General features: G+C 41.7%; 2 protein-coding genes across 3 annotated transcripts in view; both read left to right on the top strand.

The window, feature by feature from the left end:
- Window positions 1-13,596, top strand: part of LOC119653202 (laminin subunit alpha-1) — a 375,238-nt gene extending 361,642 nt beyond the window's left edge. Inside the window, exons 22-26 of one of the 2 annotated variants that reach the window (XM_038057770.1) lie at window positions 3,335-3,968; window positions 5,265-5,871; window positions 5,940-6,073; window positions 11,913-12,141; window positions 12,234-13,596. In XM_038057770.1, the coding sequence (XP_037913698.1) occupies window positions 3,335-3,968; window positions 5,265-5,871; window positions 5,940-6,073; window positions 11,913-12,141; window positions 12,234-12,379 (1,750 nt within the window). In that variant the 3' untranslated portion in view covers window positions 12,380-13,596. Of the gene's footprint in view, window positions 1-3,334; window positions 3,969-4,401; window positions 5,237-5,264; window positions 5,872-5,939; window positions 6,074-11,912; window positions 12,142-12,233 lie in introns of those variants that run through there. The other variant, XM_038057772.1, reaches the window with a different exon arrangement.
- Window positions 13,597-16,720: 3,124 nt separating this feature from the next.
- LOC119652141 lies at window positions 16,721-17,472 on the top strand. Its single transcript, XM_038056081.1, has 2 exons — window positions 16,721-16,779; window positions 17,004-17,472. Exons 1-2 carry the CDS (start codon window positions 16,763-16,765, stop codon window positions 17,470-17,472), a joined length of 486 nt encoding a protein of 161 aa, XP_037912009.1. The 5' UTR covers window positions 16,721-16,762.
- The last annotated feature ends 1,560 nt before the right edge of the window (window positions 17,473-19,032 follow it).

The following is a 19,032-nucleotide window of genomic DNA, read 5'->3' as shown; positions in this document are numbered from 1 at the left end:
TCCAGCAACTCCGAGAATTCTATTTCAAATCAGTAATGAGATTGCATTTCGGCTGTGTGCTGACATGTCGCTGCTGAAAATAAAATCCTTATGTATTGTGGTGAAATTGCAGCTGTCAGATTGTACGGTCAGAAGTTTCGCTTGACCGAAGAGATCCACCATGTTGAATGGATTACTTTCGAACGCATCCACCATGCCACTACGCCTGGCGTGAATTTTGCAAATGTTACCGAAGAGGAATTTCGACGAGCCATAAACAGTTCGAAGAACTGGAGTCCTGCCATGGATCGGGTGAAGAATTTCTGATAAAAAAATTTAACCAGTACACAACGTCAGATCATTAGTCGGCCTGAGGGATTTCTACCTTTCGTCTATCCGAGGAGGAGAAAGGCTCCCGAATTGGGTAAAGAGGTTGCAAAGAGTAAATCAGTAGTTGTAGGACAGACAATTAGAGGATAAAGAAATCTCTGATTATGCCAAGGCTTTTGCCACCGTCGCTCATACCTGGCTAATCGATGCCCTACATCTGTACCACATTGATCGCAACCTAATAAAGTTTTTTGGCAGCAGTCATGGGAGGGTAGCATACCATCCTATCAGTGCGTTTATCTGAGGATGGCAATCTCAGAGGCTATCCCTATACGGAGAGGAATTTTTTAAAGGTATCCGTTGAGTCCCCTTTGGTTTTCCATGGCACTGAACCGCCTTTCATAGGTACTGAATGAGGCCATGGTTTTGCAATCAAACATAGCCTATGCGCTAAGTGCGAGCTGACACACTTGATGTACTTGGATGACATTAAGCTATATGCTGTTACTGACAACTATATTAGAAGTCCGTTACGAATAGTGGACATGTTCTGCCATAATATTCGGATGGAATTTGGATTAGACAAGTGGCGAATCCAAGCCATCCGCAAAGGTCATCACGAGCCGCATGCCGGACATAACATTGGTGACCTCCAGATCCAAACTATGACCGATACAGGCTTCTCCAAATACCTAGAAATTCTACAAGGAACTCATGTTCGAGTTGGTGATCTTAAGGATGCTCTGCTGTTTCCTGCGACTTGTGAAGCTAATAACCGCACCGACATGTGCTCGCTATTCTTTTACATCACAGAGGAGTCGCGCCTGGTCGGTTATAAAGGCAACGTTGTGGCACTTGTTGCCGGACGCACTGTTGAACAGGCGTGAAGCAGACTTGGTATATTGATACCACGGGTAAGCGGATGGACGACTACTCATGGTTTCAGTCTTGCGCTGGAAAAGAAACCGAAGTAATCATATTAACCAGGACTATCGGCGAGCTGACTATAGAGTCAAAATCAACGGTTAAATACATTGGTTTAATGCTCGGCTGGAAGATAAGCTTCTTCGAGCAAATCAAATCAGTAGTGGGGGCTGGAGGTGGAGTCTGGGCCTTGAGTCGGCTAATGGCGAATGTTGGGGGCCTATATCTACAAGGAGACATCTTCTTATGGGAGCAACGCACTCCGTTCTGCTTTATGGCGCGGAGGTATAGGTTGATACTCTTGACAAGGAGGTGAATCGTAAGCGTCTTGCTCAGGGAGCTTTGCGAGTGGCGACAGCTTATGATACTCTCTCAGAACCGGTCGTGATAGCGATGATGAGTGATCGCCGTTGCCCTCCTGGCTAAGGAGCAGAAAGCTATCTGCAGCCACAGGGACGAAAACTTAAGAGATGTGGTTGCTTGTAAAGAACGTCAACGCATCCTTACCGAGAGGCAACTCTCTTGGTAAAATTGAACAAACAAGAGGCAGCTAGCCTGCCGGACGCATCGACAATTTAGATTCATGGCTGAACGGAGAGATTGATTACTTCCATACCCAACTTCTAACTGGGCATGGAAGTTTTCACTCTTATCTGCACAAGATTGGGAAGGTGCGATCTCATGATTTTGTGTTCTACAATTGAGTGGCGGACGACGCTGAACACGCCTTTTTTTCTTGTGAAAGGTGCGACGGCTCCCTTGTGTGCGGCTGTCTGTAAGGCAGATTGCCGGCTGACTCCACTTAACTTGAAGGAATCTTTCAATCTTGTGAGTGGGGTGAAGTCAGAAGAGCGGACCGAATTAATGGAAGTCGTAGGCAATGCAAGGTAAACACGTAAATTGCCTCTGGCCTTTTGTCGATTTACATTTGCCGAACAGATGACTGTGTTTTGAAGAGCTCTTTGCTGATATGGAGGGATTTATGTGTGCCATTCAGGATGGTGTGGTCGACACCCAAACTTATAAAGGCTCATAACGAAAGAGCGGATGGAGCATGTGTGGTTCGGCGTTAGAGACGTTCAACCATCTCATTTCTGGCTGCACTGTAATGGCATCGATGCAATACACGAACTGGTATAATGCTTTTTGTAATGTGATTTACCAAAACCTTACATACCAGCATGGACTGATCATGGGAACACGTCCGGTTTACACATATGAGCCGCAGGCAGTACCTGATAGGTCTGCTGCCGCCTGTATTGGGACCGACAAGCTTTAACTGATCGTCATTCGCCACACAACTAGTCTGAAGTGTTGTTAGTTGATAAGACGGGTTGCTCTGTATATATTATTGATGTTGCTATCCCCCTACAATTAGGAGATTGGACGGAAATAGATGGGGAAGGAGGTGAATTGTGAGCCACTGGCTCGGGAAATCAAAGAAATTTGACATCTCAAGTAGGTGTTCCTAAATCCCTCACGGTTTCCCTTAGTGTCCTGGGACTCTCGCACAATCTGGCTCAAACCATGCAGAAGTACACCATTCTGCATACGTCCTTGATGTTGCAGGGAGTTCTAGATGGATTTTCCCACTAACCTATCACTGACCATCGCCATCAGAGCCCGTTTGTCTTTTAAGTAAGTAGGATCGTCCGAGCCTAAACGCTTGGCACTTAGTGATTGTATTAGATAAAATCCGGCGCCCGCCGAGATTGTGATAACTCGGAAATAATAATCGTTTTTGCAACAATCCAAATAGATCAGGGTCTTGAAGTGTGTTAGAGCACTTGATTCAATACCGTAAGGGTACACTACAGTACACTGCAGGATGCAATGTGGTTAGCTTTGCATTATTACCCTGATTTAACTCAGGTACTGATTGACAGCTGAGTCTCACATCCCGTCGCGATAACAAATCCTGCAACCGGTGAGATTTGAGCCGCGACCGCGAACCGCTACGACAGCCTAGCGCTCTAACCACATGAACTAATAAAAAAACTTGATTACTCCTTATTCAATTTGATATTTTTCAGATTCACACTGGCGAAAACTATTACTGTACAATAGTAATAAATGATAATGTTCAATAATCTCTTTACAGGGCCGGATTTTATGGCAAAGGATATATTGAAATGCCTTCACAATCACTATATCGCCGAGCTAACGCCGGTTTCGTATTCCGAACCCTCCAGCCTGAATGTTTACTAGTTCTTTCCGCGTATCCTCCCTCTATTGAGAGTGAGTACGACGACCTCAAAGGAAACTACTCCATAAGTTTGGTAGATGGTAAAGTGCAAGTATGGCTTCAAACTGGCCGCGATAGTCTGCAAGCATCTTCGAAGCAGATGGTTAACGATGGCGAGTACCACGTCCTTAATCTAATAAAGACTGGCCGCAAAATTGAGCTCATGATTGACGACCAGCGACAATGGGCTAAGAATCTTACAGGAAAGATAAGCATGCCCGATGATGAAGGAGGTCTTTATTTCGGTGGAGCGCCAACAATTGAGAGTTATAAGCCCTTGGCACCTACATTTATACCACTTGAAGGGTCAATTCAGGATGTTGTGTTCAATAATAGAACAATTTTGTTTAGTGATGCCCGTGATTTTAAGAATGTTGAGATAGGTCGGAATGGTCCGGACATGGGAGTAGGGATAAGCAACGGAGATATTTTGATGAAAACTGAACCGATCGGGAAGAGCTTTACCGCAACGCCGGAAGGATGCCAGAGGGTAAGTTGATATTTTGTATAGTTGTTAATTTCTAGACTTGATTAGAGAGGACTTGGCTAGCGTTTACACTAACAAGGAAGGTGGTGGAAAATAGTTATTTGAATACCATTACATATTTACATTATTTGAGATACATAGTTCGTAAATTTCATATCATCTTTGTAGTTCTTGTTAGAAAATAATGAAAATGAAATTATGAAATACATGAGTATTCGGGAATGAGCAAATTGACCGCCAGAAAAGCTGATCAGATTAAACGCTGCTCAGATTGTCATTCTGTTTTCAGTATTTCAAAATCTTATTGCGTCTTATTCCTGCTATTTAGAGTCCTTCAATTGTACTATTTTCATTATCTAAATTTTTCCTTTTTTTAAGAAAAAACGATCGATACTAATCCACTTTCAACTCTTCTAATTTCACTTTCTATTTGTAGGGAGAGTGTTGACATCACATACGCTACTAACAAATACTCTGAGATACTTTTCTTTGTTGTTTGAAGGGATCTTTTACAGTTTAAGCTATTTAACTATAATTTATGTTTGTCAAGTCAGCTTACGGACTGTTTGTAATGTTCTTTTATCTATACTTAACTGTTATATAATCAACCGATAAAACTGCCATAAGTCTTTTGAATACTGAGTTGAACTTTGCAATTAAGGCACTTTGTATATAACAAAATCCATATGCACACTGGAGTGGTGGTTTTTAATAAAGCGAGTGTGGAACACATTAATAGTCGCGTTTTATTGGAATTCGGGGAATTGGCCTTCACACGAAACGATAGCATTATAACTGATCTGACTCAAATCTTGTATTGAGGGAAAAATTATTCTGAAATACCAGAAAGGGGTTGATCATATGCAAATATTACCCTAATAACAATTTTAGTTTCTAACACTAATATTTCAACAGCTACAATGATGCAAAAAATCGTTAATTTGTATCGTAGTCCTCCAGGATTATCAAAAATTTAACAAGGATCAAGCGTACTAAGCGTGCAGCTTCCCTGAGCTTCTCACTAATATGCAGTATATTATCAAGCTAATGCGAGAATAACAGTAAATTATAACTAATCCTTATCATTTGAATTCGTGACTAACTCCAATAGGCCGACAATTAGTCGTAATACATAATTTTTAGTTGATCCCACTAATAACAGTTTTCCTCCCTTAATTATTAACACGCTTCCACAATTTGTAGTTTTGATAATTTTTCAAATATTAAAATATTTTTGGATAACAATCCACCCTCTTTCTGAAGCCACCCTCCTCCTATAAATGTATGTTGTTCGTTCAGGTGGGAAGTTACTCTTACGAACCCAACGCTTTCAAGTTCGGTGACGGACCGTTCAGTCACTCGCAACTTAACATAACGATCCGAAACTTCTGGCAGAAGAATTTCCTTATAAAATTCGATTTCCGCACCTTCTACCCGAACGGGGTAGTTTTCGTAGCTCCCGGTACAAAAGAGAAACAAAAACATTTCGTCGCGCTACTGCTGAAAGATGGACAACTTTTATTGCGAGTTCGCGGTCGAAAGAAGGTTGACTTGCTACTAGCGGCAAAACTGAATGATGGATTCTGGCATCAAGTTACGATATCCTGTCAAGAACGTAAGGTCACAATGAGTGTGGAGATCGGCGATACCGGTCAAAGGACATCAACTCAAATGAAGATTCCGAAGAAGGTAAGCGCTTCAAATAATATGTTTGTGGGCGGCATCCCGGAAAATGGAGTAAGCTTGCCGATAGAGGTGGAAGGATTCAAAGGATGCATCAGAAAGATGTCAATTAATAACTCGACTAAGGATTTAGCTCGGCCAGGAAAACATTTCAATATCGGGCAATGTTTTCCGAATGTTGAGAAGGGGTCGTACTTTCCAGGAGATGCCTACGCTACCTACAGTAAGTATAGTCTCGCTTTGAAGCATCTAAAAATACTATGCCACTAAATTAATGAAATCCATTTTCAGAGAAGAACTTTTATGTTGGGAAGTACCTCGACCTTAAGATTGACTTCCGAACATCCGAACTTAATGGTATTTTATTGAGCGTATCCGAGCCAAATGGATTCCCAGCTTTGTCCCTGGAACTTCATAATGGAAATGTAGGTTTCTTTATTGTTATTTACACATGACCGTCTCTAAGATTCTTTTGCAATGAACCAGCTGATAATTTTCAAATATTTTTCTGAAATCTCTTCTTAAAACTTCCTTTTATAGGCAGGAAGATATCAAAATTTAGATCCCCAGCTTGTTTAAAAAGTGACTTAACTCGAGTACAGTTCACAGGAAACGATAGTTATTTTTTTAACTTAGAATGATTCCTAGTAACTTCTTTAACTACAAATTGCAATTGATTGTCGTAAAAGACGACTAAAAGGGATATATATTTGTGAGTTAGAAGCCTACAAATTTTGAAACTTCATTGTTACCGAAACGTCAGCAACGCCTCGGATAGAGATTGATCTCACACCGAAGACTTTTGGCTACCGAGAGCGGACTATGATTGATTTCTGGAATGTGCGCGCGTTTCTTGGCGACGGTAGCGGGTATCCTCCGAGTATTTGCTTTCTCCGACTTGCGCGAAAATTCCAATGATATAAGCTGGATATTCTGCGTCCAAGCGAAGTAAGATAGTGACACTGGAGAATATTTCCCTCCTTTTTCACACACTAATGGCAATGAGCTTTTGTACTCTACGATGCCAAGTGGTAGCAGATGCAAGTCCGGGGTCGGGTTGCTTTTGATGGCTACCCCAAGGCGTCCTCTCTTGACCTGGGGACCGATTTCTGACAGGCTTCTAACTGCAAGATTCCGGTCCAGGTTAAGGAGGATCACAATTGTTCAATGGAGAAGGATGCTTTCTGCGAGCAATTAAACGCAACGGAGAGGCTTCTAAAACGTAACATTGCGGTCGTGTTGGGTGATCTGAGTATCAGGGTGGGCTTTGGCAACACCTTGCCGGATCTGTGATAGCGAAGCATGGTCTTGGTAACCGCAATGCCAATGGTTGGAGGTTTTTGTATTTCTGCAACTTCCACCGCCTCGTCATGATGGCACATGGTCCAAGTACAGAGATTAGTTGGGTTTCAAATTTTGGACGCCCTGCGAGCAATCAGATCGACCACTTTGCAGCCGCAGTAAATTTAGGAGTTGTCTCCTGGATGTGCGGAACAAGAGAGGTGCTGACATCGGCCTCGATCATCCGATGGTTGCTTGCATTCGCTCGCGTGTTGTGTCCGCCACTTCTCGCTGAGTTGGGGAGCTACTGCGCGCTAAGTTCAATATCGACCGCTTTATGATCAAACTGTCGCTCGGCAGTGGGAGAGCTATTTTGTTGATCGGACATGCCCGATAACCCGGCCGAGAATATTAATGAGCCGTCATCAAAAATGTTTTTTTCTCTAGTGCTCCACAGATCGTCTGCTTCTTCCCAAAGCGGAATCATAAGATTTTATTCACTGCGGAATTATGGAAGCGGTTCGATGAACGGAAGGGTTTGAAGGATCTGTTGATCGCTGGTCGGGCTGCATTAACCACATCTACACCCTATGGATCATTTTGGAACAGTGCGCGGAGTTTAGATTTTCGCCTCACCTGTTCTTCATTAGTTTCAATGCGTGAACAGGGAGTGTGTGGAGGTGCTTTATGCAAGAGGACATTCCGGAGAAACTAATAGCTATTATCAGAGCGACATATGAGAGCACAAAATGTCACCTCCTTCACCGGGGTAAAATCTCAGCGGATTTGGAAGTCCACAGCGAAATCACCAGGGTTGTATCCTGTCACCAACAGTATTTCATTATGTTATCGATGCGGTTCTTCATGCTGGCTTGCCTGAAGGAGTTTAATGGACAATGACATCTTTTCTCAAATACCTCCACTACGCTGATGACATCTGATTGCTCTCTTACCGAGTCACAGACCTTGGCTCTGGATTTGGAAAGAGAGACAAGTAGAATTGGACTGAAAGCAAACACCAATAAAGCCAAGGTTCTTAGTCTAACGGATTATTGCACTCTCCCTATCTAAAATAATAGACAGAGCATCAAAATCATCATCATCAATCATCAATTTGGAAGCGTGGTGTTTGCCGACGGTGACACCGAACTGGATGTGCTAGTATTTTTTCTGTGTTGCTATAGTAGCACATGGGAAGTGAACTCCAGTGTTACTCAAAAGCTCCAAGCTATCGTGAACACATATCTACGTCGTATCATCGGGATGCGCTGGCCTGACACTTTCTCAAACGAAGGACTTGATCAGTGCATAGGCCTGGCACTCACATGCACTGTGATCGGAGGGCGGAAGTAACAGTGGATAGATCACATATTAAGGAGGGGCGCTAATTTTCATTGCGGGCTACGTCATGCAGTGGAATCCATCCTCCTTCGCGGGCACCTTCGTGAATTAGGATATACAAGTAACCACACAACACACTAGACGATAATGTATACAGGGAACCGACGCCCACTAGTATCAACTCTCTCACCCACAGGGCTATAAATATTGCAGACAAAGAGCTTCTACACAAGGAATTGAAAACGGTGAGGGAAGAAAAGTGAAGTGAAGTGACTTGATTGTGCCGCGTAGTTGGAAAGTAGGCGACATAAATCCAGGATTTTCAAATGATGACGATTTTCGTCTTTGTTATTGACTACGATGATTTTTAATGCTGCCACTAAACGCGTCTACTGCTTACGGCAGTTAGATGTAGTCTGAACAATATCAACTGATCGTTGTCATCTGCAATCATGTATTCTGACTATTATTCATTTGTTTGAATTTGGGGTGGCTTGCAGCATCTAGGTGATTTTTGGTCACGTAGAACGGTCCCGCGAGGCCGTTTGGCAAGCTAAGCCTATAGCGTCAGCGATAATTTTGATTTGGTTGACGTGATTTTTGTTAGATTATATGTGCATATCCATTTGTGGGGATGTATTTGTTTCCAGGTTACTGATGTATGCTGTGTGGTATTAGATACCAACATTTGAGTCTCCAATGAAAGATGCTAGTTTAATTATATTATCGTGTTTCATGGCATTAAAAAGGTCAGGCAGACATTTCTGTTCTTTGAAGAGGGAGTACTGTGGCCGAAATTGCTGGAGTTTGCTGCAGTGGAAAATGATGTGGTCATTGGTTTCAACTTTGCCGCATGCGTCACAGGAGTCCGTGGTTGTTAAAGGTCTGGTTAGTGACACGGCGATTAACCAAGGTTTGTTTGGAATTCGTGGGTAGATGTTGGCGAAGAACTTTCCTTTGTGGGTGTGCCCGCTAGAGTAGCACTTTTAGCAACTTGGTGTGCTAGGAACCTTGCTGTGCGCTGGTGTCCAAAGTAGTTGGGCTTCCTCAAGGGAAGAATCCTCAACTAAGGCATGGATTTCTGCAGCTAAGTAGTGGGTGGGTGTTTTAGATATCACGCTCTCATGCTGTCAGTTAAAATGACAATTTTTAGGGGATCTCAGTCTTATGCTGCGCCGGTTATAAATTTTATGGCGGCTAGCTTAGCAGTGATGATAGATGCTTCACCGAGATTGAATAGAGAACATTTTCCAGATGGATGGATCGATCCTGATCAGGCACATGGCCGAGCAAAATGGCGCAACCGATCAAGACAAACCGACTCCGCTTCTAAACGCAACAAAGGCTAAAGAGGAGGAATATTTCTGCAGATAGTTTTTGTTAAATTGTATTCGACGGGTTGAAATTCCTCGGAAAAAAAACATCGTTTTGAGAAAAAATAAAAAATATCTTGTGAGACGGGAAAGGCATAATTTTGATTGATTACTTGAAATGAGGGACTAAGTGTAGATATTGGGAAGTTGTAGGGGTTGTGACTTGTCATTAGGACCCGATTCTTTCAGTAAAATTGCCAGTTTATGGAACGATTATGCGCCGCCCTATTCTACAAAGAGGATATTAGAGAAAGTGATACAATTCTAGTAGGAAGTGCTGCACCACGGACCTTACAGTCGGACCGGCATAATAAATCGACTTTCTTCAATTCGGTCAGGCGAGAGGTCATCGACATCACGGTAGTATGCCATCGTATGGCGGCTCTTGTCGAAGAATGGAGAGTATCCAACGAGATCACCCATTCAGATCAGAGAACTGAGCATTCCTCCGAAATGCATCAAATCTATCAGTGGAATTGAAAAAAAAATCCAGATCACAGCTAGCACGAGGGAAACTTCGCTGTGAGCTGTCAACAGCTGGGTAATCTACGTTTACAGAGCAGGAGGAACACAAGGCAATGAAGAAATGATAAACCATTATGTTGAAGTGCAAGCTCAAGGCCAACAGCCGCATACAGTCCTCACTTTGGCATGCATCACACATTTCATTCAATACAAGTCTGCGGGCCCAAATAGTATTATTCCTACTCTAGTGATAGAGTAAATGGATGCGCTAGGCCCACATATTCGGAATATATACTGTGCACGCCTGAGACACCCTTATATTCCTATTCCAAATGTCCTGATATGAAGTAGATATTTATTCCTAAACCAGGGAATATCCGAAAAATAATATCCCTTAAGTGCATTTATGGATATTGTTGATTAAATTATACCGCATTTACGATGATGTATCATGCGGTAAGACAACATGGAGTCGATCCGCTATTTACCAGTTGGATTCGTTACATGCTAAGGTGGAGGAAGATCCGCAATTTGGTCGGGCGGAAGTGAATTGACGGAAGTCGTCTTAGGAGCTGACCACAAGGAGAGTTTCTCACTCTGCTGCACCGCAGCTGCACCCTACCTACGTTATCGGGGGTGAAAATAAAGCTGTTACAAACAGGTTACTATTTAGGAGTACATCTCGACTTCAAGTGTCATACCCAGGAGTAATATCAAATCCTGCAGATTGCTCTGATGTTGTGGGACTCTGGCTGACGACTTTCCCCACAATGGTTTCATTGAATATACACATCCATATTTTGCTATGTACATGCAGCGTCTGGGGTCAGAACTGGAGCTGAATGCTGATCGTACTTTTCCAAATTTGTCTTTGAAAAGACATACTCTATCGTAATCATCGAAAGAGAAGAATGATCGGTAAATGGCCAGGAGTCTTTTGAAATTACAGACCTAATAATCTTCACCGACGGGTCAGTCTTGGAAAATGGATCGGGTTCAGGGGTGATCTGGGAAAACTTGATTATGGAGCTGAGATATATATATCAGGAGAAGAATGCTCGCGACAAGAATGGTTTGGTCGCATGATTCGAATCACAGCCTTACCGCCATTAAATGGTAACCACTCTCAAGTCAGTTGGTCGACCAAGGCCTTCGCTGGTAATGAGGAAGATAAAAGATTTGTCTCGGCAAGAATAGGTATCCACAATAGTTGGGACAGAGTCAGCATCCAGCCATCTACTGTCAAGACTCCTTTCAAAGTTGCAAGGATTCAATTCCTGTCAGCAGACCAAAATGTTTGTGAAAGAAACTGGGGCTACTAAGACGGCATTTTTATTGCCCCTTTAAAAGGTGGACATGAAAAAGCTTGTAGAGCTTTCAACGTGATACTGCTCCTTAAACTTTTGCATGGAAAAAATTAGGGTGGTGATTTGTATATGCAGCCAATGCGAGAAATATGAGAAAACGGCTCCTCATTTCATATGCAGCTGGCCGGCCTCCTCACATTTCAGATGAAGAGACCTTGGTATAGCCTTCTTCAATGCAGAAACTGCGAAGATCTTCACAAATTCGCAAAAGCTTGTGAGCGTTGGAGGCTGTTGAATAGGCGATTTTAGCCGATAATACAATGAGCTCAACTAAATCCTGAGTGGTTGCTCCTCCACTGATCTGAACTAAGCTGTAACCTATATAAAATACATACTTGTTTTACTCGGAAGACTACTTCTTTCTGTTTTTTTTTAAACCAAAAATTTATATTACGGAAACTGCAAATGTGAGTGATTAAAATCTTTACTTTTCACAGATTGTATTCTCCTGCGACCTGGGCGATGGTAATCCATTCCGAGTGGAATCTCACTTCCCATCAAAGTACGCTCTATGTGACAACAAGTGGCACAACATATCGGGACTATATGATTCCGACCAAATCACTCTCCATATTGACAAGCACCCAGCAATAATATCCATGGCACAGAATCGCGCTTCCAACAAAGTGCACACAAAATCACCACTTTATGTAGGCGGGTTACCAGGTAATTTTTAACTGAAACCTCTTCCGAACAGATAGAAAAACTCCACCAAACTTACCTTTGCGCCGCATCCTAATTTCTCCTTCTTTCTACAGATATCGCCCCAAGTGGAACACTTCTGAGTCGAGAAAATTTCAAAGGATGCATTCGAAACATTTCGATACAAGGCAATGTACGGGACTGGATAGAAATGGATAGTTTACACAACGTTCTGCTTAGCGAATGCGTAGCTGTAAGTTAAGTGTGAGGAAAGGGTTGTAAATAGGGGCGAGAAGTAGATATACTGCCATTTAAGCGTAATTTAGATGAAAATTTACTAATGGATAGTAGCACAAAGCGCAAGGCTATAATAAATAGTAATTCACAGAATTCAAAATTTAGATGTTCCTGGAAAGTGCTAGTGAATCGACATTAGGGAATTTCCCAGAGGACTGAAAAACGTTTTTGTCCTTCTACTCAGAGATTATTCCAATGTTGTCCCTGAAGCGAAAAATAAAGGAAACTCCAATTTAATATAAAACCATACGCTTGAAACGAAACTATATTATATTGTACGCATATGCTTGCTTTTCGATCGCGAAAGATCACAAAATTGAGGCTCCACTGAGTACCACTGCGAATAGCTGCCTATTTTTCACATCTAACACGCCAAGAGAATTGCGCTATTCTTAACGATTCAAAACATTTATAAAAGTTTATTTCCTATTGTATCGGTCCATCTCTAGAAGAAAACGAACGAGCTATCTTTTGTGGACTGACGACCTAGTCCAGCCAAATTTGAATAGTCTACACCCACACCGAATGAAAACCGACTCGGGGTTTCTGACGGTAAAGATTTATTTACCTACCGCCTATAGAAGCCCTTCGTAGAATGGTAACTTATATTCGAAGCGAAATCTTCTTTGTTTCTAGAAAATAATCTCTTCACACTATTTTTAGCTTCATTTTCACATTTCTGAAGCAAGTTCGAATTGAATAGAATTTGCAGACTCCATGAGGCAAACCAAATGTATCTAATCACAAATATGTGCGCTATCAAATCAACATTTTCATTGCTTTCCTATAAACTAATTACGTTAAACAACAATACAAAAATGTGTTCCAAATTGTACAGTTTAGAAGAGAATTAGTGAGATCCAAAAACTACAAACAATATTTATTTTTTAATTATGATATTCTATTTATGGATTTAGCGAATCTAAATAATTTTCGAAACTTATCCTCGTGTATGCCATAGATTTTTTTACTTATAGAAATGTAATCAAACAATGCAAGGATTTGTAAAAAAAATACAAATAGATTAATTGCTTAGGACGATTAGAAGCGAGGTAGAGGCGCGGATTTAGCAAAACATATTTCTATGAAATATATATTTTTAACTACTATTATAAACAGTGAAAGTGAAAAGAACTGTATTTATATTTCGAGTAATTAATTTATAATAAAATACAAACTGAAACGAAAAGTATTTTTCCTACTCTCTGCGCAATCTAAGGGAATCCTGTAGAGCTTTCTTCGTTTACTAAATGTTGCTGGTCTCTCGTTCTAGCTATGAAGATTAATCGGCGGAGCAATAACAGCTCCCTCTTCAAAACAACATTAATATTAATTTTGAAGTACACGCACTGGAGTCAGAATTTTTTCACCCCCGGACTAATTTTTAATAGCTGATTATTACGTGGAGGTAGGTTGTGTTGGTGTTTTATTCTTGAAATGCCTTCTCAGAAAATAAAACTGGGGTTTGTTATGAATACTTGTCACCACTTTTTAGTTTGATATCAAAGATGTCAATTGACGCAAGGGCTAATTAAATAAATAATTCTTATCTTATATTTCTAAGATTGATTGCTATCCAATTTTTGTGAACTCAAACCGAGATCAATCTTTATCTTGAGGAAAGATTAGAGTGTGTGACAAAGTCGTAAAAGTAAATAAAATATATCCCCTTTTGTGAATGAGTCAGAACCAAAACTTGAACTGAACCATTTCTTTAATGACTTCTGGGTTAACTCCTCCCTCCTCAAGATTGAAGCTGCCTTCTACGTTTTCCAGGATTGTTGCACTTTTTCACAACAATTTCAATTCCAATAATGCAGAATACTCTTAGCGGTAGTGATATCAGGGAATTTGCAATGCGTTCTTAAAGAACTATTTTGCTCCTTTTACTGGTTATAGTGTACTTATTAGCTATAGTATATTCAACAAGCCTATAACCCTCAGGAATTTTATTATCTTCCCTATTTCCAAATATTTTATCATCTGGTATTAAGTATTCTCCCAGATGCGTCGACCTACTTTGCACAAGCGTCGAACACTGTCCCAGAACTTGGAGGTTTCATCACACTCCGCACAATACCTGCAGGCACTGTGAATAGATACTTCTAGTTTCCACAGGTGACAATTTAGTCAGCAGTGACCAGTAAGTATTTCCACTATAATCCGACGTTTAAAGAACAAACAATCCTTTGTGCTATTGGGTTCGACCCTAGCTATTCCATTCTTGGTAGGTTCGTCCTGTATAGTTCCCTCAGCCGTTCCTCTTCACTCATAGCCAAGAACCCATTCCCGATTGCATAGAAGGTTTCTGCTCCGCATAGAGACGTCCCTGTTCCCTTCCTGGCCAACTCGTCTGCTCCCTCATTGTCAGTGTAAAAGCTAATCAGTTGCTAGTTCAAGGGTGTGTTCTTATGTGACCGCCTTTTTTCGAACCGTTTTTTGGAATTTTACTGTGAGAAAAGTATTCAATATTTTTCAATGCAATTTGTTTAGAAGTTTTATTAGCCTTACAAGTAAAAAAATAATAGTTTTTTGTAAAAATATTCTCAGCTTGGTCACTTTACCGTTTCGAAGAGACGTCTTCCAAAAGAGAAATGTCAGTTGTTCGCAGCAAATCCCAAAGACGGTTGGTCTGAAACACAAATAGACAAATAGAGAATAGAATAGTTTTGTGATTATTATCCGACAACTTTATAAATTTTTATGATAAATGGCTTTAAAATGACGCAATCAAAAGAAGGAGATACAAAAACTAGCTCTTAGTCTAAAAGGACAGGAGGATATTAAATCTGTTTTTGAATATTCCGCCGACGACGATTTACTCAAAATAAGAACGAGTGTTATAATAAAACGCTCTACGCGATAATTCTCAAACAAACAAACAAACTAGGAAGTCATCGAATTGGGTGTGCATACTTCACTGGCTGAGTTCAATGAGGGACAGATAACTCTGGTAACTCTGGCACTTAGGTCCAACCAGATGAACTCTAAACTGGTATAGAAATGCCTTGAGAAACTGAATACACTCGGCTCGTCCAACAAGGTCTGGATACTTTGGTTTCCAGGCCATGCTGGTTTGGAAGGCAACGAGGCAGTGGATAAACTAGCCAAGAAGGGAGCAGGGATGCCTTTACACGGGCCAGAACCCTTGTGTGGAATCGGAAACGGTTTCATGGCTATGAATCTAAGAAACGAAGAGAAACGGTTGAGGGAACTATGTTGGGCGGGCCTACCAGGGATGGAGCAGTCCAGGGTGCTTATTGGGGAATACGAACCCATGCGTACCAAGGATTGCTTAAACCTCACCAAAAAGAACCTCCGAATCATAGTGGGAATTCTCACTGGTAATTGTCGGCTGAACTATCACCTAGGGAAGCTAGGGATATCTACGGACACTGCCTTCAGGTTTTGTGAGGAGGGGGACGAAACCTCTAAGCACCTCCTGGACAGTGTCCGGCACTTGTGCAAAGTAGGTCGATACATCTGGGAGAACACTTAATACCAGATGCAAAGCTGAAACATCTGGAAGTGGGGAACATACTAAAGTTCCTAACGGTTACAGGCCTGCTTGAGATACTATGATCAATAGGTATGACTTACTTCTCGCGGCAATGAAACCTGTACAGCCACAAGGTTTGCGGTCAGGAACAACATGGCGCTTTTCTGCAAGTCGCTGCCCACACTAACCCCCAACAATCCAGGTCTAGATCGTCCAACTTCTGCTCTTCACTGGGCAGCAGGTCTGCTTCCCTGCTTGATTCTGTCTGTTTAGCCTCTACGGCCTCCGAGATTCCTTCGGGGACTCAGTGGGTTTTCCACCCAATGTCTCCTCCGAATTATCTCTCCTCGACTTTCCCTGTGCACGTGGCTAGGCATATTGCCAAATATATTATTGATATGGAAAATTTGACGTTTGATTGCTTCCAAGGATCGGTCAACTACCCCGATTGTGAAGATTTTACCATTGCCATAAACAAAGAAACATTGCCTATTACTGCATACTGATGTGTACATATGTATATATTCACGTACATACCTACCTATATTGATAGCCCTCATCTAAATATTTCCACTTTACTCCAGGCGTCATATGTACACTAATGATAAAAAAAAGTGGCCACCTACCTGGTGTCGAAAGAGTGTTAAATATTGCCGCCGCATGTAATATTTCGGGGTTTTTCGTAATTTTGCAATGAAGCAGGTATAAAAAGGGACATCAGAACATCAAAGGACATCAGTTCCTAACAAACAGACGAAGTGCAAGGATACAAAATTTAGAAATAATGAAAAATCATTCAAAGGTGGAAATAGTGCTTGAAATACATTTTTAATAATTTGTCGAATTAAAATGTCTCCAAAACAGCGGTAAGTAATTATTATCATTAACTTAGTAGAAAAGGATAGTAAGAAAAAACTCATCAAAAATTAGGCTTGCCTCAAGGACTTTTCACAAGGATAATCCTGGTAGAGTCCTGGAAGCAAGCGGAGAAATCAGTTTGAAGATTAAAAATTCATATATTTGAATTATTTTCAAAAAATCATTTTGTTTGAAAAGAAACTCAAGAAAAGTGTATACATTTTTTCTACAGGCAATTAACGGAGGAAGAAAAAGGACGCATCGTAGGACTAAGTGAGTCTGGCAAATCACAACGCGAAATCGTGAGAATTTTTAAAAAATCGGATGTCGAAGTTTCGAGAAGCGGCGTGCAGCAAGTTTTGCGACGTAAACAAGCAAGCGGCAGTGTAGCACGTAAGAAAGGCTCCGGAAGACCACGAAAAATGAATAGCAGAGACACGAGAGCGTTGGAACAACACGCGCTGAGGAATCGGAAATCGTCGATCGCACAAATATCTAAAGATTTTGTGCCAGCCAGCGGAAACTTAGTAAGTCGCCACACGATTTCACGCCGTTTGAAAGATGTTGGCATTCGCAGTCGGCGCTGTCGAAAAGTTCCGGCTCTTAAACCGAGGCACAAAGCTGCAAGATTGGTTTGGGCCAAAGACGATCGAAACACCGACTGGACTTCGATCGGACAGGCCGCAACGCTGTCTTCGTAGGTCAGGCGAGGAATACAGTGAGGATTGCATCCAGGAAACGCAGAAAGGCAACCCTGGAATAATGGTATGGGGCTGTTTTTCCTCAAAAACAGTAGGTGTACTGCACCGGGTACCAGTGAATACAAAAATCAACTCAGCTGAATATAAAAATATTTTTGAAACATCACTGGTACCAAGTCTAGCGAGGTTCAGAACACCTCGCCTATTAACTTTCCAACAAGATAATGCACCATGCCATAAGACAAGGCTCATATCCGATTGGTTGGCCCAAAAACATATAAGGACTCTTGATTGGCCTGCTCAAAGCCCTGATTTAAATCCCATCGAAAATATATGGGACCATATTGATCGTGAGATTCACGACATGACAATCAACAACTTAAACGAGCTATGGGAAGCTGTTTTGGGTGCCTGGAATAGAATCTCCGAGGAGTATTTAGAAGTACTAATTAATTCTATGCCAAGCAGAATTGATAATGTTATTAAAAATAAAGGAGGACATACCTCTTATTAATAATAAAAAATTTGTTTTTTATTTATAAATAGCCTTTACACTTCCTACCATAGTATTTGTAAAACAGATATTTGAAATTGTTATCAATTGGGGAGAAACTAGGGTTTAAGTTTGGATTTTCGGAAAAAGTTTGGGTGGCCACTTTTTTTGATCATTAGTGTACATATGTACAAATACATACATACGAAAGTTAAATACCGCTACTACTAACTAACGTGCATGGGACACTACCTATAAACTTCATTAATATGCTTATATCTAGCTGGAATAATAAATAAAATAACAAAACTAACTTCAGGCTGAATGGCTGTACGCCACCGCAGCGCCTCAGGGGGTAGGTGAGCAAAGTACAGGAACTTTGCAGTCTTGCAGATCACTCACTGAGGAAGCTATCACCACAACTGGAAGATAGGTATAAAATGCAAATCCATCCAGTTCCGGTACGGATAACCGGCGGGAGTCGTCTGACTTGGTCGGGCTCCCGTAATGGACATCATGGCGTCGAAGCGGCTAGTCGTAGGGCGGTTCAACGTCTAGGTATCACGATGACCAGGAGCATTGCTCCGCCTGCTGCAGCTGTTTTAGCACAATCTGTGGCGACCACTTCAGCAGGTTCGCGTAGGTAGCGGTTGAAATGGACTGAGGAAATGAACCTCATTCGCTCCTACTACGAAATAACGGGGGCGGGTACAACATCTTACCGCCCTTTGTTGCCTCAGAGGTTCGTCAAGCGTTTCCCACAATTCGCGAGCGTGGCTGTACCCCTTTATTATTCGCAGTGACACTATCCCGGCCACCATCAGGAAACGTGTTCGACTTGTGGTGATCGGCGGCATCAACAACACCACGCCGCTCTGCGGGCAACAGTTTCAGTACTCGCCAAAGTACTCTTCTCCGCCGTCCAGCTGAAGTTACCGCTACGGTTCAGGACGAATTTCAAAGAGCGTGTATACAATTCTCGGAAAAGTATCCTTTGCATAGACCAAGTATTCGCAGGCTCTATGCATCTCCAGTAAAAACGAGAATTCTATCTAAAATTGAAATTC

Source organism: Hermetia illucens, chromosome 3 (assembly GCF_905115235.1).
Source record: "Hermetia illucens chromosome 3, iHerIll2.2.curated.20191125, whole genome shotgun sequence".
In the NCBI taxonomy this organism is placed as follows: Eukaryota; Metazoa; Arthropoda; class Insecta; order Diptera; family Stratiomyidae; genus Hermetia; species Hermetia illucens.
Note: the sequence above shows the minus strand (reverse complement) of the source record. Positions and strands in the feature narration are given on the sequence as shown.